Source organism: Solanum stenotomum, chromosome 9 (genome assembly GCF_019186545.1).
Source record: "Solanum stenotomum isolate F172 chromosome 9, ASM1918654v1, whole genome shotgun sequence".
Classification (NCBI taxonomy): domain Eukaryota; kingdom Viridiplantae; phylum Streptophyta; class Magnoliopsida; order Solanales; family Solanaceae; genus Solanum; species Solanum stenotomum.
In genome coordinates this window covers 42,236,149-42,258,828 of record NC_064290.1, presented here as the reverse complement: position 1 = coordinate 42,258,828, position 22,680 = coordinate 42,236,149, and the positions used below count along the sequence as shown (strand labels likewise).

The window sequence follows — 22,680 nt, the reverse complement described above, 5'->3', positions numbered from 1 at the left end:
CGACAAAATTTTCCTATTTTGGTTTCAGTGTTTTCCTCTAAATATGACAAAAATTGAAATGAGAAAGCAGTATCCCATGTTCTGAAGTTTAATTTCAGGTATTTCAAAGTAGAGTAGAGTTCAGGTGCTGATTTAAAAATCAAAAATGGAATCTTTGCTTATTGGGTCTTTACATAGACCATCAATTCCAGTTGCTGCAGAGTTTTCTCCACTCAAAACCAGTATGTAAACTTGTACCATTTTTTTTTCTGGGTCTATCGCTAATTTGTTTAAATATGTCTTCTTGCCTGCTCTAGGTGTGTTCTTGAATTTGTGGGATTTTTTTTTTTAAAGTATTTCAGTTTGCATGATGTAGTTTTCTTGTGTATTTTGCTTGTTAATAGGAAAAATATGTTCAATCTTGAGTTCATTTCTAAGTTCTGGAGTCTAGTACTTGAAGTTCTAGTTCCACTTTAAGTGTTCAAAAATCTTATGCCCTTTAGTTTACTGTTGATGATTTTGTTGGGTTGATCTGTATTTTGCTCAAAGCGTGTAAAACTTGAATCTTTTTCCTGGGTCAACAGATAATTGATTTATCTATGTATCCGTTGTTATTTCTGTTAAGGAACTGCTATTTGTGGGTTCTTAAATGGCAGGCATTTTTTAGTGTTGCAGCTTTGGATGGTATGGTTTTCTTGTAATGTTACATAAATGTTGAAGCCCCTGGACTTTGGTCTAGTGGTAAGAGTGCTGAGTATGATGTGTGGATTAGGCGCTCATCATGGGTTTGAACCTTACTGCAAACACAACCCTGGTAGTCAAGTGGAAAAGGCAAAAGCATAGAGCGGTGGACCCATTACCGAGTTGCAGACCGTGCACCATTGACTCTAAGATAATCTTGGTTATTGTTGAAGAGTCCCACATCGGATGAAAAAGGGATGTGTGGTCTCCTTATATGGTCTTGGGCAATTCTCTCCTTGTGAGCTAACTTTTGGAGTTGAGTTAAGGCCCAAGATCCATTTCTTTAACATTGTCAAAAAAACAAAAATATTTTGATACATCTTCAATCTTGATTTGGTTTCTATGTGCTGGAGTCACAGCCCCGGAAGTTCTTAATTTCACAGTAAATGTTAACAATTCTATCCTGTTTGGTTTTCTTGGTGAATCCTTGTGATTAAAACATGTTGTTTTCTAGTGGTACGTTAATCCTCATAATCTTTATTCTTATGTCCCACTGTGTGAGTTCTGGCATTTTGCTTTAAAAGTCCAGCCTTTTCTGTTGTTTGCCTATTTTCACAAGTAAATAGTGTGCTAAATCTTTTTCCAAATGTGAAACTTTTTGCTGCTGAACTTAGCTGCGTTTCATTATAAAATTTAGATTTTCCGACTTAGTTCCTGTTTCGAGAACAATTTTAATGCTCATCTGTCAGCTCCCTCTGGCTGGGTATATGCAGTGAATACTAGAAAAGTTTGCTTTCTTGATCATGTTTTGGTGCTGGTTGAAATTCAAGAGATCGTGTTACAGATTTTGAAATTATGGATGACCAAGGTAGTGGTGGGGAGGAGCAGAAGCTCTGGCTGAAATGTTGATATATGGTGTTTCTTTTTTGACAGGACCAAGCAATAATGATAATGGTTGTTCAAATGATACTGTGAAAAGGGCTTGTGCTTTTAGATGATGCAATGTGCTTTTGTGTATTAAATTTCCAGTATACACTTGGAAGAGGCTATAATCTATAAAGTAGAAAATTGCTGTAATTTATATGTGGTACCAATTGGAGAATTAGATTTGATTTTCTTCATAAACTGAATTATGTTTAAATGCCTCTTACATCATAGGTTCACATGCAATAGTACGGGTTTTGAAATGTAAAGCATGGAAGAGACCACAAAAGCACTATTCCACTTCTATGAAGTTGCAGCGGCAGTATATCACGCAAGAGCATGTTGGAGGAAGTGATCTAAGCACTATTGCTGCTGATAAAAAACTTAAAGGGAGGTTTCTGGTGCATGCATCATCTGAACACCCTCTCGAATCTCAACCTTCTAAGAGTCCTTGGGACTCAGTGCATGATGCTGTAGATGCTTTCTACAGGTTCTCGCGGCCCCATACCATAGTAGGAACAGTTAGGTCCACAACTCCTATATTGAGCAACATAACATGCCTATGGCTTATTTGTTTCCATGTTATATGAGATGCCATAGGATTTGGTTCTGACCCACCATCCATTTGTGTTTATTTATGTCATCATAATTCTTGTCAGATTTTAGTTTGTGTAGCTTCTAACGCCTTACCAAGAAATGAGTATATTATTAGTGCATCTTTTAGCTTTGACTGCTTTCAATTTAATTAGATATAGCTAGAGGAATAGGTTTTTTGATCCAGAGGGTGCTAAAAGATGTTAATTTCGTAGAATCAGCTTGATGGATAAAGCTCAGAAATTTCATGTGTTATTACGTGAACAACATTTTTAGCTTACCGACGACATGACCTTAGATAGATAGGAGGGTATGAAGATCGCGGATAAGGGTAGAAGGTTAGTAGGTAGTTAAGAGTTGTCTTATTTCTAGCCTATTCACGTATTTGGTTTGGTGGTAGTATAGAGCATGGTGTCGGTTGTAGTATTAGCCTATTCATGTAGTCTTTTGACTTTAGGTATTTGATATCATCTGTGGTTTATTGTGTTTAGGTGATCACACCTTGTTGTTGTTGTTACGGTTCCTTGCATATATGCTCCACAGTCCACACTGCTCTGATATTAGTTGTCATGTTTCTCCCCACTATCATTTTTTTCCGTTTAATTTCTGCTTTGATTTGCTTGAGTTGAGGGTCTTCCGGAAACAACCTCTCTACCTCGAAGAGGTAGTGGTAAGGCATGTGTACACTCTACCCTTTCTAGACCTCACTTTGTGGGATGCTCTGGGTATTTTCTTGTTGTTGTATATGCATGCATAAATTATATATTTATTTTTGAATTTTAATAGATTGGAAGTACAAGAACAGTGAACTTACATTACTTTTCTTTGAGCAGGCATTGAGCATAATTTCAGTTTCTCTCCTTGCAGTTGAGAAGTTCTCTGATTTTTCTCCATTATTTTTCACTGGGGTGTTAAAGGTGGGTAAAGGTCATTCTTAGATTCAACTTAAGATGTGATCTACGACGACGAAACAATTGATTATCAGGCCATTGTTGCAGGCCATTGTTGCTGCCCTATTCATGAACATTTACATAGTTGGTTTAAACCAGTTGTCTGATATCGAAATAGACAAGGTACTTTTCTATTTACTTAACATGAATCTGATTTCTGAATGCAGAACTATGCAGGCTTCACTTTATCTGTGTGAAGGCCTTGTCAAGGACTTATCTTTCATGTTTTGTTTCGTCATTTTATCTTTGGGGCTAGAGAGCGAGCAGACATGGGTGGGTTAGGCTCCACTGACTGTCTTCTGCTCGGGATAGATGGGTGACTCTGTGTGTTTGAGAGAGAAGGGGGGCATATTTGCAAAAAAAAAAAATATATATATAGGTAGGTAGGGAGGGAGGGAGGTAGGGAGGTAGGTAGGTAGGTAGGTATGGAGGGAGGGAGGGAGGGAGGGAGGGAGGCGGGCGGGCAGGAGGGAGGGAGGGTTAATTGTAAATCCTGGATTTTTTCCTTGGGAGAGAGAGAGGACACATTAGAAGCCTTTTAGAACTCATTGAGTACAGCTCTTTTACTCAATGTTTATGAAGATATTTGAGTATCTAGCTTGTCAACCAGTATATATACACTACTAACACTCAATAAGTCTATAATTGTATGCAACTGAAGCTGAAGGAGTATCTAGTTTCATTGACCTCTGATGGGGTGGATGGAGGCTAGTTTTAGTCTTTTGATTGTTTGCTTATTGCACCCAGGGGTAAGCAAATCCTCTTTCTTTGTTCCCCACCAGCGTCTAATCCCTAGGTTGTAGATTTAAGATGAAGTTGGGTGGTGAGGTAACTTATGTGGGAAAACGACTAAGGTCTACCCCTCTATCACATGTATCTCAAAATTATCTCTCCTACTAGATCCATCATGAGTCATTAATATTGGAAAATAAGTTGGTATAAACTATCTGATAAAAGCTTTACAGCAATTTTTCCCTTAATCATTAGGGAATTGACCAATTCATTGTAATCCTGATGTACTACAAAATCTTTCCTGATCTGTCTGGAGAATGGAGCTATTGCAATTAGTGTTCTTCTTTCAGAGGAAAATTTCTTGGGAGTATATTTTGTTTTTCTTACTTAATTGATAAAATACTTTCAGCAGTTTTTTCTACTTTGGCATCTGAAGTATTGAGAAGTTTCTTTTCAGGTAAACAAGCCATATCTTCCATTGGCATCAGGGGAATACTCTGTACAAACTGGAGTGATTGTTGTGTCATCTTTTGCCATTTTGGTAATATAATAATCTTCCCTTTAAGCACTAAAATGTTCGTTTCAAGCTGCGAATGCATTCCGTCTCTTATATTGCAGTTGTTCATATATGTGGTAAACATTTATCTTCAAGGTTCCCCACCCTAATCTTCATTGAGTTAGAAGAAAAGTTAGAAGGTAGAGAGGATGTTGGGGGCTAGTGAATATTGTTATCCCTTTTGTCTCTCAGACTCGTTGGGGTCTGGGTACATGATTTTTGTTAAAGCAGAGTCTGATATTAAATATCCTGCCTGACATAATGCTCCAAAGTTTGTTTTGGGTATGTAAGATTCAGGTTTTGTTCTGTTGATTATACTTTTAGCTGCTGGTGAGAGCATATGCTTATGTGCTTTACTGTTTAGATTACTTAAAAGCAGCATCCTCCATATGAAGGTCCTGAGAAGGTAAGATGCAGAGTATTTTGTTGACATACCTTGTTTCCACCCTTCATTAGCAAATTTTAAACTTGGAAAACTTGGGGTTGCTATTGCCCTCCCCCCTCGGAGATTATTTGGTTATTCCCCCAAAAATTTAGCATTGCTGTTTGCATCTTGTGTTCGTCTTTTTCTGTAACAAAATAGTAAATCTTAGTGATATAGTTTGTGAGTCTAAAGGTAAAAGGGTTCTAAATATGAAAAGCTTGAAGCTCATTCAAGTATCCGCAGTCTGCACTAGAAGGCTTGGTATCATCCTTAGTCACAGAGGCCAAAATATTGGCTGCTCAATTCTTGGGTGGCTATTCTTCACTGCCTGATGTTCTGTACTTCTGTACTGCTCTACATTCATTGTATATAAATCGAACGAATCATGACATAGCATGTGAACTTCCAATTTCCATTTTCAAAAGGATTAAAATTCCATCCATAGATATTCATGTACTCATTTCATGACTACAGATATAACTCTTCTCCTCCTTTCAGAGTTTTTGGCTTGGATGGATCGTTGGTTCCTGGCCTTTATTTTGGGCTCTTTTCATCAGTTTTGTACTGGGAACTACCTATTCAATAAATGTGAGTTGATTTCATTTTTCCACTAATTGTTGATTACCAAGATTAAGAATTTATTTATTCTCTTAAAATAGAATAAACACCGCATTTTTTTACAGAGTAGCTTGACATCACAAATTCTTTTGTTATATAAAAGGAAATGGAAATTGGAAATAGTGTTGCAGTGTTTCTTTCTCTATTTTCCTTGACATTATTGTAGCAGGTAAGTTAAGAATAGAAAAAACTTGCAATTATAATCATAAAAAAATCAGTCATTTTGTGTCAGATAAAAGGACCTAGAATATCCCATGTTGATGTCGAATGTCCGTTTGCACTGTGGCAAAAGATTTATTATGCCTCTGATCATGGTTGACATCTGGTTGCAAAACAGATGATTGCATTAGTTTATAGTTTTATACTTAATATGCAGGAACTGAGTTCCCTTAACACCATATTACTCCATGGTTCTGTTGTATTATCCTACTAATGGGGGATAAATAACACCGCAGGAATGATGGGTATTGTTAACCTCCTTTTCTGCACAGAAGCTATCCCGTAATACAGTACCTTTCCTAAGTCTTCCTATGATAATTCACTTATAATCTTATTGATCTACCGAACTGACGATTAATGGTTCTCCCCTTTGAATTTGAGTATGGGTCCAAGAGTTTGTGTTCCTATGAGAGGTAAACTTGGGGTTCTGGCATTAAGGCAAAATCAGTTTGCTACTTGTTCTTAGTCTCTTGAGTTTTCACTTAGTTTTGTGGTTGACTTATCTTCCTTCTACATTATTGAAGTGTCAATCTAATTACCCTTGAAGTTTTATTTGTTAGTAGTAATTTGATCCTCAAATTTAGACTGGTATAATTGATAAAGTTCTTTAACGGTTAATGATTCTTCAGCAGATGTTCGCTTTAAATGGGTCATAGAGAGAGAGACTCCTTCTATCTAGAAGCAAGAATGTTCAACTACAAGGAGATGTTGTCTGCCCCAGCTTTGTCTCTGTCTCTGGATGGGATCGCTAAAGGCTAAAGGGTGATCTTGAACCAAGGTTTAGGTTACTGACGGGGGCACATCTTAGAGAGAAACTTCCCTTGCTTTGTGCTTGGTGGGAAGATTGTAAAAAGGGTGACTTCGCTAGATTTGGTAGCTTCTTGGGCTGCAGAGGTTTGGGTTGTGAAGCCATGGATTAAAGTGACTTCCATGGGAGAGTCCGTGTTGATGTTCAGGTTTCCCAGCGAGGATTTAGTGTTGGAGTTGCAAAGAAGAAGAGAGGAGTGTGGATGGTGGTTTTCACTCGCTTGGCTTTTCATCTATGGTGCAATGAGCTTTTCAGAAACATTGGGGACGTGTGCGGGGCTTTTTTGGAAGTGGACTGCAGTCCTACAGATGTTTCAAGGGTCAAGATCTGGGTAAGGAAAGGGGGGAATGTGCCTATTTCCATTGTGGTAGAAAAGGGGAGGGGATGGAGGGGTGGAAATCTTTAGGGTCTGGTTATCACCACAAATTTGCTCTGAAATTGTGAAAGGGGATCTGGGTGAGGGATAAAAGAGGAGATAGGGAGAAAGAAGGGTGAGGAAGTTCTTTTGTTGAGATTGCACGTCTCAAGACGGTTTCCATGTTTGGTAGGCCGACTTCATTAAGCATTTTGAATCTGGATAAGGTAGGGTTTTTTAGAGGGGAAGGAAAAGTTGGCTATGTCCTTGGATTAGTGAACTAGTATGGAGAAAGAGTTGGACTGGTTCACTAAAATAAATGGACCGGTTCGTTTTCCTAACAAGAACAGATTGGTTCCTTAAGAAAGAACCGATTTTCTGTAGATCCTCGATGTGGATCTCCCCCACGAGAAACCTAGCTCATAAGACCTCAAAAATTTTGACCAAAGGCTAATGCGAGTTGGAAAATAGAGTGGCCCCCAGTGCAACAAAGAGAGATATGCAAGTGGAGAGAAACTGTGCAACGGGAGGAGAAATAAGGGGATGGGTAAGGAACAGTAGGAGGTCTAGTGGAGATATAGGGGTGACTTTTGAAGGTAGAGAGGGGCAGGTCATTGATCTCTTGATTAGTGTTAGTATGGAGGCTAGAGGGAAAGCAAAGATGATGATAAAGAAATGGTAGAGAAAAAAAGTTACCCACAAAGGAGCATGTTGTGATTTTTTTTTAGTGGGTGGGGGGGGGGGGTAACTTTTGGTATATGGGAGGAGAAATAAGGGGGTGGGTAAGGAACATTAGGGGGGCAATGGGGATGGGACTTTTTGGGATTTGAGGTTTAGGAGAAATTTCATGATTGGGAGGTGAATGAGCTTCAGAGATTGCTAGCTTTACTTCACAAGCAATGTGAGGCAATCGATAAACCCGATACTTTGAGTTGGAAGTTGAGAAATAACAAAGAACTCTTTGTCTAGTCTTTTTATGAGAAACTTTTGGTTAGGGCGAAGAATGATAGTTTCCCTTAGTATCGGTCTCTTTGTTTCGATGAAAGCCTAAACACTTTTGTTCTAGGGGAACTTTTTACTATTTATCTTCGCCGGAAGCAAAGTACTTAAGGTTCCGAGGAAGGTCTGCTTCTTCACGTGGTTGGTGACTAGACGATGATATTGATGACGGAGAATCTTTTTTTTTTTATGACCGTGGTGTCCTGACCAGCTTTTGTGCACCTAGATTAATTCCACGGGATACTTGCCACCTTCCACCACCAACAGGTATCAGGTAACTCTGTCCACCAACGTTAGGACAGATGGGAAGAATCACCTAGTGTTTTTTTGTCTCCGCTGAGTTTTAAACCTGAGACCTCAGGGTTCTCAACCACTTCCTTGACCACTAGGCACACCCTTGGGTGCTATTGATGACAGAGAGTCTTAGGAAAAGAAAGGTTGTTTGTATAAGCTGGTGTTTCCTATGTAAGGACGCAGGCGAGTGTGGATCTTCTTTTGTTACATTGGAAACTGTAAAGATATGACACCTGGGCCTAACTCAATCTCAAAAGCTAGCTCATGAGGGGAGGTATGTCCAAGTCCATATAAGGATACCAGATTCTCATCCCTCTACCGATGTGGGACTTCTTAACACTCCCCCGCACGCCCAGATCTCAACTTGAGCGTGAATACTTCTAAATGGGGGCCCAACATCGGTGAACAACAATTTGGGATGGGCCTGACTCTGATACCATGTAAAGATATGACATCTGGGCCTAACTCAACCTCAAAAGCTAGAGGTTTGTCCAAGTCCATATAAGGAGACCAAATTCTCATTCGTCTACGGATGTGGGACTTCTTAACATAAACTATCAATGAGGTTATGGTGGGATATTTTTAGTTGGCTTTGTGTTTCTTGGGTTATGCCAAAACCCATTAAAGCATTGATCTTCAGCTGGAATAGTGGAGCTAGGAGAAGAAGGCACAAGGCTTGGCATGTTACTCCTCTTGCTTTTTTGCGGTTCACTTTGAAAGAGAGGAATAGTAGAGCTTTTGAAGGGGTGGAGATGAGCTTTGCTCAGTTGAGAAGTAGTCGAAGTAGTTTCTGACCTCTTTATTTCTTTTGGTGCAATCATTTAGTTCTTGTTTGTATGAAGATAGGGTGTCTTTTGGAGAGAACCATATATTGTAGGTCTCTCCTTTTTTGGTATACCTCTTGTATATGGCCATAATGGCCTTGTTATGATCAATGGAATCTTTTACTTGATAAAAAAAAAAGATTCTTCGGAAGGTAAATTTGAAGCCACATGGCTAGTCGTGTTCTTTTAAGTTTTCAGAAAATGATCAACTAACTATGTTCCCTATCTAAGAAAATGATAACTATGTCCTTTCCCTTATTGTGTAGGAATTAGTGCATCTGTATTTTCTTGTTTGTAGTTTAATTCCTTAATAAGAGAGTTGTATTTTCTCTCTGGTTTGCTTCTTGAGACTGAACATGTGATGTGCCATGTCTATCTTAATTTCACATCCATTACTAATGTTTATGAACTCATTTAATGATATAAATAAGTGACTGGGTTGGGTCATCAGACATCTCTTACGTTTTTACTTAATTTTTTTTCTATGAGTCTTTTGTCTTTACCAGTTGAAAGAATATCTTCAACATAATACTCCCTTTGTCCCATTTTATATAACAGTACTTGACTGGACACGGAGTATAAACATTAGTTTGACTTGTCTATTATATTAGTAGTAGCGGAAGTAACTATTAAAGTAGTGGTTGAAAAGTTAGACTGATATAGAAAACATCACATTAAAATTTAAAATTTGAATAGTGCAAGTAGTATTAAAAATTGTAGAGTTGTTGAAGAAGTGGAGTGACGTCAAATCATTTGGGACGTCACAAAATTGGAACTGTTATATATTTTTGGATGAAGGGAGTAAATGTTACAGCTTGATTTCTCATGCAACAATTTAATAGAGGATTATTCTAGATTCTTCTATGATTCTACCATCATTTAGAACCACCATTTTACCTTCAAAAGAGTGTTAGAGATCCTCCTGCAAATCCAAGTGTCTCCCTCTTAGTTGTGATTTATACTATCATAGCAGATTTGTGTTTTTTGTTGCTTGTCTCATTAGTGATGGGCTTTATCGTTGCAATTTTATAAAAAGAACGCAATAATAAGGAAGAACAAATACTGCCATGAATAATTATGGGGTCTGGCTGACTGGAAACCAGACTACAGCAATTTTAATTGCGTTCCAGTGAAATTTCATCAGCTTCACATGTAACTATAACTGCTCTCAGAAGTGCATGATAGTAAGTGGTAGGAATAAATATGATACGTCAGAAATGAAGCTTGGGAGAGGCTGGCGAACTAGATGCTGTCCAGAGAGTTTTCCTAACTTGAATAATTTCACTTCCATGCCTGGGTGTAAGATCAGAATAATGTATATGATATTACAGGAAAGGTTTCTAATTGGTGTTCTCAAAATGCTTCTACATTTTCAGCTACCACTTTTGAGATGGAAGAGATTTGCTGTGGTTGCTGCAATGTGCATCTTTGCTGTACGAGCGGTGATAGTTCAGATAGCTTTTTATTTGCATATTCAGGTCTATGTTAATTGTTATTTCTACAATTTATGCTTATCTTTTTGTTTTGCCCACAGAGAATGTATAGATTAAAGTATTTATTGTGCCATATGAAGATCTAAATTTCAAATGTCATAACAAGTATGATTTGATAAGGACCAAAAACCTTCTATCTGTTATGTGATGTTTAGACTTCATTTATGGAAAAANAAAGGGGGGGGGGGGGGGAGATTCATACGGAAAACTTATATCTATATCCTTGTGCATTCTTCGTAATCATCGCATTTAAATACATATTTGTTTGTCAGTCTGTTGTAAATATATATTCCTGTTGACTAAAAACTAGATCAAGTATGTGTAAAGTTGTAGACTACCTGAATCACCTTTATGTCTGGTGCTCCTCTCATTTCCTGACATAAGTATTTCACTTTTCAGACTTATGTATACAGAAGACCAGCTGTCCTTTCAAGACCTTTAATATTTGCAACAGCATTTATGAGTTTTTTCTCAGTTGTTATAGCATTATTCAAGGTAAATTTATGCTCACTAAACCTGATTACATAAAAGATCATTTTTGTTTTAATCTTTACGAAGTAAGACACTTACTTTGTATGCCATAAGAAGATATTATCGCTATGGAGGACTAGGTGTTCTTTGCTTAGAAGAAATAAATGTGTCCGGTTCATTACTTTGCTTTCACATAAAAATAATAATGGGAGAATTCGCTTCTCTGTTATCTAGTATAGAGGTAGTGTACATCTAACGATGTAGCACGGACCATGTAAACAGATTTATTTTGGAAGCATGAAGATATCTTGACACAAATAAGCAATCAAATTGAATGTACTATTAAGATACAGACTTCAGCAATGAGAGCATTCTGTATCGCAAAATGTGATGCAATGGTTAGTGGTTGACATCTATCCACTAATCTTCTTCTTTTTTTTTTAATCTGGTAACAGTTTGTATTAAATTCAGTACTACCTTAGTACTGGAAAAAGCATATTTACAGAAGAGTAAGAGAAAAAATAAATTCCAGACTGAACCTACAGTCTCAGACAGATTCCAAAACATCCAAGGATTGTTTCAGTATCATCAGAATAAGCGTTTGTACACCAAAAACAGAAAAACAATATACAGATAAGCTCGAATTTTTGTACATTGCAACTCAATCTTCAAAACATCTGGCATTTCTTTCTCTCCACATTGTCCACCAAATACTTGCTAGGATAATCCTCCATCTATCCCTGCTTCTTGCACCAACTCCAACTTCCTCCCAGCTGAAAGGAGTGTCGACAATCTTACTAGACATTGTCCATGAGATGCCTCTGAGATTGATAGTAATCTTCCACAGTTGATCAGTGATTAGACAGTGTAGAAACAGGTGATTAACTGTCTCAGCATTATTACCACACAAAGAACATCTTGATCATAGGATATCCCCCTCTTTTCCAGATTTTCATGAGCAAGGAAAGACTCATTGGCCAAGAGCCAAGTGAAACATGCTACTTTATGAGGGGTTTTAATCTTCCAAATGTGCTTCCATGGACAGTTGGTAATAACTGACTCAACTTGATTTAAGATCTTGTGCCCATACCTTATCTTGTATACACATTTGCTATGTCCCTTCCACCATAAACAGTCCCACTCTCAGTTTTGTCCTTTAAATGTCTCCAAAAACTTGTATAACTCAGTCAACCTTGGAATCTCCCAGTCATTCAAAGGTCTTCTGAGTATTAAGTCTCATCTCTGATGGTTCCACATCTCAGCTACCGTTTTGTATTGATGTTGGGCCAGAGCAAAACTATCAGGGAATGGAGCTTATAAGCTAGTAGAACCCATCCAATTGTCTGTCCAAAAAAGAGTTTTGTTGCCATTGAAAACCTTGACATCAGACTCACTTTTAAGAAAGGTCAGTAGGACCTAATGGATCTCTAGAGACTTACACCATAAGGGGTAGTAACTTCTTTAGAGACCCAATTATCTAGAGGTTTGGGAATTCTGAGAGTACCTCCGTAGCCATTTCACCTTTAGAGCTTTACTCGGATTCTTGAGGTTTTGATACCTAACCCATCTTGACTTTTCCTTCTAATAAGATTTTTCCATTTGCTAAGTGGAAGCCTCTTCCTTCTTTATTACCTTGCCAATGTAAAGACCTCCTGAATTAATCCCTCCTATGAGTAGCAGCCTGAGGGATATGGGAATAGGGATATCATATATGTTGGTAAAGCATCTAAAATAAAGTTTGTCAAAGTTAGTCTGCCTCCCAATAATAAATATTGTGATCTCCATCTGGACAACTTCTTCTCACACTTCTCCAAAATTGGATTCCTGATTTCTTTGGATTTTGAGTTTGCTCCCAAAGGCATGCCAAGATATACTGAAGGCAAGGTACCCACTACACCACCCATAATCTGTGTCAGATACTCCATATAGGTACCAAATTAATTGGAATAAGGTGGCTCTTATTCCAGTTAATGTGAAGCCCAGAGATGCCTTCAGAAAAACCACAATTAATCTCAAAAACAGCAATTATTCCAAATCCGCATCACGTAAAATTAGAGTATCATCAACATATTGTAGATGAGTGATCTCTAGATTGTTTTCTGTGTGTTTCTGGCAACTTCAAAATCCTGACTCTTTCCATTTGTCTTAGCAATCTTAAGCATGTTGTTAAGATCCTCCATTGCTATAATAAATAAGAAAGGGATAGGGGATCCCCTTGTCTTATCCCTCTATGTAAACTGAAAAAAACTTCTGGTGTCGTATTAATAGGATGGAAAATTTCACAGTTGAGATACAGAATTTCACCCAATTGATCCACTTCTGTCTCAGTTTTCAATGGATGAACTCCAGTTTACATGGTCATATGCTTTCTCAATCGAGTTTGCATAGGATGTTGGGCTTCCTTTGTGGAGATTGATTTTAGACCATTTTCCAGTAGCTTTTCTATGTGGTCACTGACAACATACTAAATCATATTTTAAATTCGAGAATTGGTGGTTAAACTCTGAAGGTTTTGTTGATAGAATCAAAAGTTGGTGGTCTTCCTTTGCCTTCTCTGGAAGCCAAATTACATTCTGGCTTGTAAACTTAAAGCTCTCAATGGTAAACTTAAAGAATGGAGCAGGGGAACTTGAGGCTTCAAAAATCTAAATTGTTGAGTCAATTGGCTGGTTTAGATTCCATATTAGAAACCAGAGAATTGACAGAGGAGGAAATTGTAAAGAAAGCTACTGCCTTCATGGAATATGAAGAAAGCCAAAGGCCTTAAGAATGAAGAGGTGTCCTGGAGACAGAGATATAGAGGCTTATGGCTCAAAGAGGGGAACATGAACACCCAAGTTTTCCCACCAAACTGCTAATGCCCATAAGAGATACTACTGTATTGATCAAATTATGGCATAAGAAGAGACTAAGAGAGTATAGATGGACCTGACTGAATCAAAGGGGGAGATCATTTCTTTCTACAAGAAACTTTATACAAAAACAGAAGAATGGAGATCCAGTGGAAATCTTAGCAATCACTCTGCAATTTCAGAGAATGAAACAGAGGCCCTGCAAGATAAATTTTATGAGCAGGAAGTGTGTGAATGTTTGAAGAAGTGTGCAATAGATAAAGCCCCCAGCCTTGATGGTTTACAATAGGATTCTCTTTGAAATGTTGGGATGCGCTTAAACAAGAGATTGTGGAGACTTTTCATAATTTCCTCTCTCAGAAAATGTTTGAAAAGAATTTCAATGCAACTTATATTGCCTTGAGTCCCTAGAAGATGGGGGCAAAGGAATTCAAAGATTTCAGACCTGTCAGCTTGATACGAAGCTTGTACAAACTGATATCTAAGGTTCTGACTAAGAGACTGAAAACAGTGGTGGATAAATTGGTGGATTCCCAACAGATGGCCTTTATCAGAGATGGACAGATAATGGATGTTGTGTTTATAGCTAATTAAGCAATTGATTCCAGAATATCTTTGGAGAGTAGACTGCTTTTCATGTTGCTGAACAGATCATATCATTCTGCAGAAAAACCAAAATTCTCTCTATTCTGGAGGCAATGGCATATGATTATCCCATTTAAACCAAATATAAGAGCCACCTTCAAGATGAAGCTCAATAAGTTCCATTTCCTCTACTAAATCTCCAAATTCCACCATAGCGGATGATCTCCTGACTCCTAGTAGAGTTCCTTTTCTCGGAAGGATGTTTGCATATGTTGAAATCATCACAAACAGCCCAAGGGCCTTCCATAAATCTCCTTTCCACGTTACTGTTGGGAGCATATACTTCAATAATGTGACAGTCAAAATTTTGTAACTGAGCCTCAAATTTACCTCCTAAGATGTATGCTCCAATCTGAACAATCTCCCATTTCCATACTCACTCTAGAACCCCACCTCTAGTTCCACTTGCTTCCAAACTTGCACTATTTTCTGCACATTCCCTTCTTCTAATCTTGAATCAAACTCCTCACAGTTCTCCTTTTCCCCAAATCATTTAATCCTTGATATTCCACGACTTATTTTGAGCTTCGTGGTCATATTGACTCTTCCCTTTCTCCTTTTTTCTTGTGCCACTACTTTTGAATTTGACATCAAAAGCTGTTAAATTCCTCAATTCTTGTGTGCCATTGAACCTAGATTTTTTGATAGCCATTTCTGGTTCCTTTCTTCTCGCTTGCCTACATCCATCAAACTGCATGAGAAGTTCAAGTGTGTTGGAATAATAATTCAATGTTGGAGTAAGAATCTTAAGTTGTTTAGGATTTGTTGTTCAATTTATGTCTAGTTAAGATTTGTTTGTCCTAGTTCATATTGGAATAAGTTTTCTAGTCCTAGTTTAGTTTGTTTCTTACTATTATAAATAGGGATGTTGCTAGTTATTTTCAATAGAAAGAACTAGATTGAAATAGAGAGAACCTGTAGCGAGATTCAAAAGCTTTTGAGTTTATGAATAAAATATTTTTCTTCAAATTAGTATCAAAGCTTAGAAAATTGGAAATCTTCCGTTGCCGGCAAGCGGCTATGACCCATATATGTTGTTCGTCTGGTCAATGATCATATTGACAAAGGCCATACGAATGATATATGCATTAAAAAATTTCATGTTGGGAGGAGCGACTTATAAAAACATTGCAGATTTAAAGAAGTGCAAGCAAACGTGAACAAGTACGGAAGAATTTCTTCTCTAAAGTCAGAGAGAGTTGGAAAAATAAAATAAAATTGAAAGTTGATTACAAGTAAATCAATAAAATTGGGTGTTGGTGACAAAGTGCATCAATGAGAGTTTGAGACAAGTGCTCCAACACAACAAAATATATAAAAATAAATGTGACTTGGAGACAAAGTGCTCTAACAAAACCAAAATAAATAAATAAATGTGAGTTGGAGAGAAAGTGCTCCTACCCTTGAAAGTTGGAGAGAGTTCACAACCAAGGAAAATAAATAAATGAGAATTGGAGAGAACTGCTCCAACAATTGAAGGTTGACGAGAAGTGCTTCAATAATTGAAGATTGAAAAGAAGTTCTCTAATATAACAACGACGACAAGTATGATAAATGATTGAAGAGAGTGCTCCAACAACACAATGACAAGAAGAAAAAGTCAAATAGTATACAACTTTGAATTACGAGAGAATGTTGGAATGATAATTCAAAGTTGGAGTAGGAACCCTAAGTTGTTTAGGATTTGTTATTTAATTCATGTATAGTTAGGATTTGTTTGTCTTAATTCATATTGGAATAGATTTTCTAGTCCTAGTTTAATTTGGTTTCTTACTATTATAAATAGGGATGTTGCTAGTTATTTTCAATAGAAAGAACTAGATAGAAATAGAGAGAACTTGTAGTGAGATTTTGAGTTTATGAATAAAATATTTTCCTTTAAATTGCTTCCTCTTCATGTCCCTGAAAATCACTCCAAACATCTTGCTTAGTCTTAAGTAGATTTTGGAAGACCTATAATGGTGCATCCATCTCTTTATCAAGTAAAGAGTCTTGATGTTGAGTTAGAAGAGGTTCAACATCCTGCACTTCCCACTCTTCCCCATTCAGAACTGGTTCTGTTGGATCCCCAAATTTTTATAGCACTCTTTCCCCTTGTTTCTCAGAGATAGACCCATCGGTGTTGATTAAACAAGAGAAGCTGCGTCGTTTTGCCCCATCCCATTTCAAATTTTTCGATATTAGGCCCCCATATTACATTTTCCATGCTCCAGATGTCCAACCTTGGGCATGAGGGGTGTGTGAAAAGTCCCACATCGAGGGTCAAAGGGATGGGCGGTCTCTTTATATGGTTTGGGAAATCCTCACTGCTTGAGCTAGCTTTTGGGGTTGAGTTAGACTCAAGATCCATTTCTTTACATGGTATCGGAGTAGGGTCCATCCCAATTTAAATTTCCTGATGTTAGGCACCCATATTAAATTTTCCAACGCTCCAGATGTCCAAGCCTGGGCATGAGGGGTGTGTAAAATGTCCCACTTCTAGGGTCGAAGGGATGAGTGGTCTCTCTATATGGCTTGGGCAATCCTCACAACTTGAGCTAGCTTTTGGGATTGAGTTAGGACTAAGATCTATTTCTTCACGGAACTTTCTATCATAAATGCTATGTTTCTGAGTTTCTCCATCCTTGCATTAGTAGTTGCATTCATGGTACCTCAAGAAGAATAATGACTGATATGCCTCATGATAAGATACTCATGTATCTTCTCTGTGTATTGTAAGTACCGGTACCAAAATATTCTGCAGCCTGGTCCTTGTTTTTCCATCTTCTCACCAGATTCTTTTGGTCAGTAAAGGCTTCTTTTGATAACCCTGACGACATAGTCATCTACAACGACACCTTGGAGGAACACGTGGAGAATTTAAGAATGGTTTTCCAAGTCTTGCGGGAGGGAGAAATGCGAGTTTGCACAATCAAAGGTGCACTTCTAGGGCCATGCCGTTAGTAATGGTGAGCAACGCATGGATGAATCTAAGATACAGAGCCAAGGTAACCGAGACTATCATTAATTACCAGGCTAGGCGAAAACAAGGGATGAAAGCCACTTCCATGTTCCTCGTTCTTTGGAAGGCGCAATCATCGGTGGAGACTGCATGGGAGCTATATCAAGACTTGTGGCAATTCAAAGACAAGATTCGAGAATTCATGCAACAACATTGCGCCGTGGTCATTGGAACATCAGGTGCGAGTGTGTCATTACCCACCATGTCATCACGCCATATAAGCTCCGTTTGACACATATATTTGCCACGTGGGAAGCTTACATAAGAAAGAAGCTATCATTGTGCAACGATTCTAGAACCATGGAGAGTTTTCTTGGAAAGACTCTAGATTCCTATGGACTACGTAGAAAACTTTCTTGGAAGGCCTCTTAGAATATTCTACGTATGTAAAGAATTCTAGAGAGGAACCTACTTGTAAATATGAAAGGACTTGTGTAACAATTATTATTTACCCATTATTCCCCAGATGACTAGCATATATATATATATATATATATAGGGGCATTCATTTATAAAACCATCAAGCGAACAATTCAAGTCCTCTCTAATACAAAATTTCTTTGGCAATTCTCTTGTGTTCTTTCTACCATTCTCTTAGTGATTCCTAGTGTCTTAGGCCAACTAGGCAAAGCAAGATAGTGAGCAAGTTGTCAAGTGCCGCATGCGTGCTTAGTTGAAGTCTCAGTTTGTGACAAACAGGTTAAAAAAATGTACTAACAAGACTCAAACATATTCTGAACTAGTAGATATTACCAATGTGGATCTTTTTCTTCCATTGTGTCCTATCTTTAGCTAAGTCTACATTGGTCCAAAAAATTGTAGGTCTTTCTAGACAACTTCCTTCTGTTATTTTAGGTCTACCTTGTCACTTTTTAACACCTTCACTCACTCTAGTTACACCCGTATGAACCGGTACATCAGTAGGTCAATGCAAAACATGATCAACCCATCTCAAGTGACCTAATAAAAAAAAGGAAGAAGATAAGAAGAGAGCTGCTAAATACAAGAATGAGCGACTCCCAATACCTTAAATAATCGGGAGCTTGTGAACTCCGCTATCATATCAGAGGTTTTGGTAGATACAGCTCAGCACAGCACAGCACTGTAGTACCTATATTCTCTACCCAACTTACCTGTTTGGGTAAAATCGTTAATCTATTTCCTCCGGAAAAGTAAGCTGAGCTCATGTGCTGACTTATTTTTTTTGAGGGGGGGTTTAAGGCTCAAATTATGATTTAAAACTGGTGGAATCTCAACCTTGTATTGGGTCAACGGGTTGAAAGTTAAAATTAATTAAATTATGGGAGCGGTCACTTTAAGACAAGTATTTCATTGCTGTTACATATTTCAGACATTATCGCCAGTTGTCAGTGAGGCGCTATGTAACACTTGAAAAGGGCTAGAACACTGCATGGATGACATGCATACCTCATTTACTTTCTGGTTCTTTCTAGAACCTCTTTATGCCCAATGAGAGCTGCTGCCATCACTAAAGAACTAATTTCTCTCATGATGCTGGACTAATGTCATGTCGCTCGAAACAGATCATAAATGAAAACTGAATATTTGATCTAACTAGAAGTCAAAGTAAGGCAACAATGTAAAAATCACTAAAAAGTTTAGAAAACTAAATTTCTCTCTAGCCTCATAACCTGAAATGTGATCATTATAGATATTTGCAATAAATCCAAGCTACAGAAAGTCATCCAATTTTCACATGCTACTGTAGGACATACCTGATATTGTTGGTGACAAGATCTTTGGAATTCAATCTTTTACTGTCCGCTTGGGTCAAGAGAGGGTAAGTATCAAAGTCTGGCTAATGACTTGAGGCATTTGTTCACTCAATTCTATTGTCTTTTATACTTGACTATACTTGTTCACTTTTGGCAGGTGTTTTGGATTTGTATTGGTCTACTTGAAATGGCTTATCTTGTTGCCATCGTAGTGGGTGCAGCATCTTCCAACACCTGGAGCAAATATTTTACTGTAATCCACCTTGAACTCTTATAATTGTTTCATAGAGAGATTGTTAATTATAAAAAAACGAAAGTAAATAAATAGATTGCTAAAGACAAGCTGTCACTGAAACAGTAATGAATAGATATAGTTCAAAGACGTCGTTTTTCCCTTGGAAACAACCTCTCCATCTCCAAGAAGTAGGGTAAAGTCTGTGTACACTCTACCCTCCTCAGACTCCACGTGTGGGGGGATTACACTGGGTATGTTGTTATTGTTGTTGGATCTCTGCCCTGCATGATAGTATTCTTCCAACTTTTGAGGCTTATATAACACGAGTCCATAGAAAAGAGTAAACACAGCCAAATTAGAAGTCCGCTTGCTCATCTATCTGCATTGTTATTTCAATATCAAGGATTTTCGGCTTTTGGGTTTTAACTTTCAGACAAAGCAAGGGAAGAATGTAATATTAGTTTGGTTGAAAAGGAAAATATCTTTCATCCTTAGCACATAAATCATTTATCTGTAGTGGCTTAAGTCTGTTACCTCATTTTTACTTGCAAAACAAAACACGGGACATGTGTGGCAAATAATGACATCATTGCCAGATCCTCCCAACAGAAATATAGCCAAATTTCTTCCCTTCTGTTATAAAATCATCACCACCAATCTATGTCGCCTTTACCAATATCCTGTAGTGGACATCTCCCCTTTTTGTTCTCCATCTTATCGGAGTTGTATGTTGTAAATTAAAGAAGCAGTCTGGACTTTATTATCAAGGAGAATTAAGAAAGGTAAACCTAGTCTTTTCTCTGTCATTGCTTTTATCGTATCTTGATTCCACTTTATATCGTACTTTCCTTGTTTGTTCTTAGCTCTGAGTCTTGACATCTTACAGAAGTTGTGGCCTCAATGAGGCAGTGGATTGGGGCGTCAGTTCATTTATCCTGTTTTTGTCCGAGATATCAGGCTACGAGTTTTTACCAAAAATAAGTTAATCAAAACAGGAAAAATTACCAAATGTTTCCAAGATATTGTTACTGACGTAACAGTGTGTAACCTGTGTATGATCATTGTCTAATAGGGGTTAGTCTTTATTCAACATTTTAGCTTCCAAATGACCTGCACTGACATGTTATTTTTGCATTTGTCAGATTCTGGGTCATGCTGCTTTGGCTCTTTTACTTTGGACTCGAGCCAAATCAGTTGACTTCAGAAGCAAAGCAGCAATAACATCCTTTTACATGTTCATATGGAAGGTAAGATTTCTCCCAGCATTCTGGAAAATGTAACAAAGTCATGGAGAATGCATGCATGCTAGCTCGAAACTGTGGCATATTCAGCATGTAAAGCAAGACAGTAAAATCTTTTCTAGCTTTATTGTTGCGCATGCCATATCTTTGGCCTTAAAACTACTTTACCTTTGATTTTCCTGCACTTGCTAGAGTATAATGGAAGTACAAAATGCTAATCTCTCATTGGTACATGCTTATATCATCTGACTTGTTCAAATTTTGCTTGCACTTATTTAGTCTCTTAACTTGGTGTTCAGCATGACCTTTATCTGAAGATCCTTTGGTTGAACTTCATATTTGTTTTTCATTTATGATTTAATAACTATGTTCTTGTTAAATATGTTATCTTAAATTGTAACTCTATATTATGTCATGCTGAGCTTTATTATATGCTGTAAATCGAAAATGATTTGGGTTTAATAACAAGTGGCATCAGAGCTTTGATCTGACATAATATCCGCACTTGTTCTTTGGAGTAGGGTAAGTAGATTAAAACCATAGAGCAACATGAGGTGGGGAGAATTTTACATCATTAGATATTGACCAGCCTTAGTTCTCAAGAACAAGCCTAGGTAATAATGTTCTCTCCCAAGACTTGACTTAGATTTGCCTCTGCAGCAAATGTTGCTTTTATAAGCTAACACAAAAGTGGAGTAATATGTATAGAAGCCGAAGGGGTGAAACTCGCAATTATAGTGTCAAAGTAATCATCGTCATGCATACAGAAAACGACACATTGTAGCATCAATAATGCATATTTTGCACTACAATTGTGAAGAATACTTTGAAAATATCAGTACAAGGTTAAGTTTGAATCTGTTGTTAAGAGTTTTGTACAACATGCACCTTAATTTCTTTCTTTAATTAGCTTGAACCTTGCTTATTCAGTTCATCTCTTTAGGACTCGTTTCGATCCCTCTAACTTCTTTCATTGTTGTTGCTGGCAGCTTTTCTATGCAGAGTATTTGCTCATACCGCTAGTGAGGTGAATGTACAAGCCTCTCACCTTTCACTGGAAGTGGTAAAATTATCTGGCAGCTTGTCAATTCTCCTAGATTTTGAAAATTATTCTAATTCTGGTAAATGTAATTTTGGGTCAATAAATTGTACCTAATTGTGTTTTGCATTTTATCAGATTAACTGTTTATCATTATGCAGATTCTGTTTGATTGTTGTTAGCTTAAAATAAAGGGAGAAGGGTAAAAAATACTCCCCAACTTTCGTCTAATAGCTAGCTTTACCTTTCGTTATACTAGCTGGCCATTTATATCCCGTTGTTACTAAACTTGCCACCTATACCTCTCAATTGGATGGTTTCCCCCAAATTGACCAAAATTACCCGTTTGCCCTTAAAAATTAACAATTTATCTTGATAACATCCATGTAGGTTATGGTTGTAAAAAGAATGTTACATTCCTATAATTAAAATAAGTTAGGCATATTTAAGTGATTGTCTCAATTCAAGTGAGAGTTGAGGTCTGCTTAATGTTTGTCCATTATGAGTCTCCTTTATGTTGTGTGTTGAGGCGGCGAAAAATTATGTGAAAATGTTAGTTTTAGATTATATTACACTTTTTTTTAGGAAAACTCACGCATGGCAAAGGGAGATCACCCGGGTGTGTTTGGTACGATTGGAAAATGTTTTTCTAGAAATTGTTTTTTTGAAAGACAAGTTGAAGTGAATTGGGTTATGATTTGATTTTTAACCCATTTTAACTTGGGGTAGTTTCAAATAAAGTAATTAATTTAGGGTAAATTACATAAATCCCATAGTTTTAATATGAAATTACAAACTATTCCTAATAAGTTTTTAATTACATTAATCCCTTAAAAATTAAAAAAATTGGATACAATAATTGAAGCTCGGATACATTAAATACTGGCTCGGATATATTAAAGAAATAAGGGATTTTGGAGATTTTTAAAAGTAATAGGGGATAATGGAAATAAGTGAAACAAAAAGTGTGTATTTTTGTAATTTAACATAATTTTGCGATAAATATAGTC

At 37.3% G+C, this 22,680-nt stretch overlaps 1 protein-coding gene across 1 annotated transcript; it reads left to right on the top strand.

Annotated features, from left to right (window-relative positions):
• Positions 1-21,826, top strand: LOC125877793 (homogentisate phytyltransferase 1, chloroplastic). The gene is made up of 12 exons (XM_049559064.1): positions 1-221; positions 1,819-2,105; positions 3,012-3,095; positions 3,177-3,251; positions 4,318-4,401; positions 5,339-5,428; positions 10,334-10,435; positions 10,850-10,945; positions 19,149-19,220; positions 19,313-19,408; positions 20,533-20,637; positions 21,621-21,826. Exons 1-12 carry the CDS (start codon positions 146-148, stop codon positions 21,660-21,662), a joined length of 1,209 nt encoding a protein of 402 aa, XP_049415021.1. The 5' UTR covers positions 1-145; the 3' UTR covers positions 21,663-21,826.
• Positions 21,827-22,680: the final 854 nt, after the last annotated feature.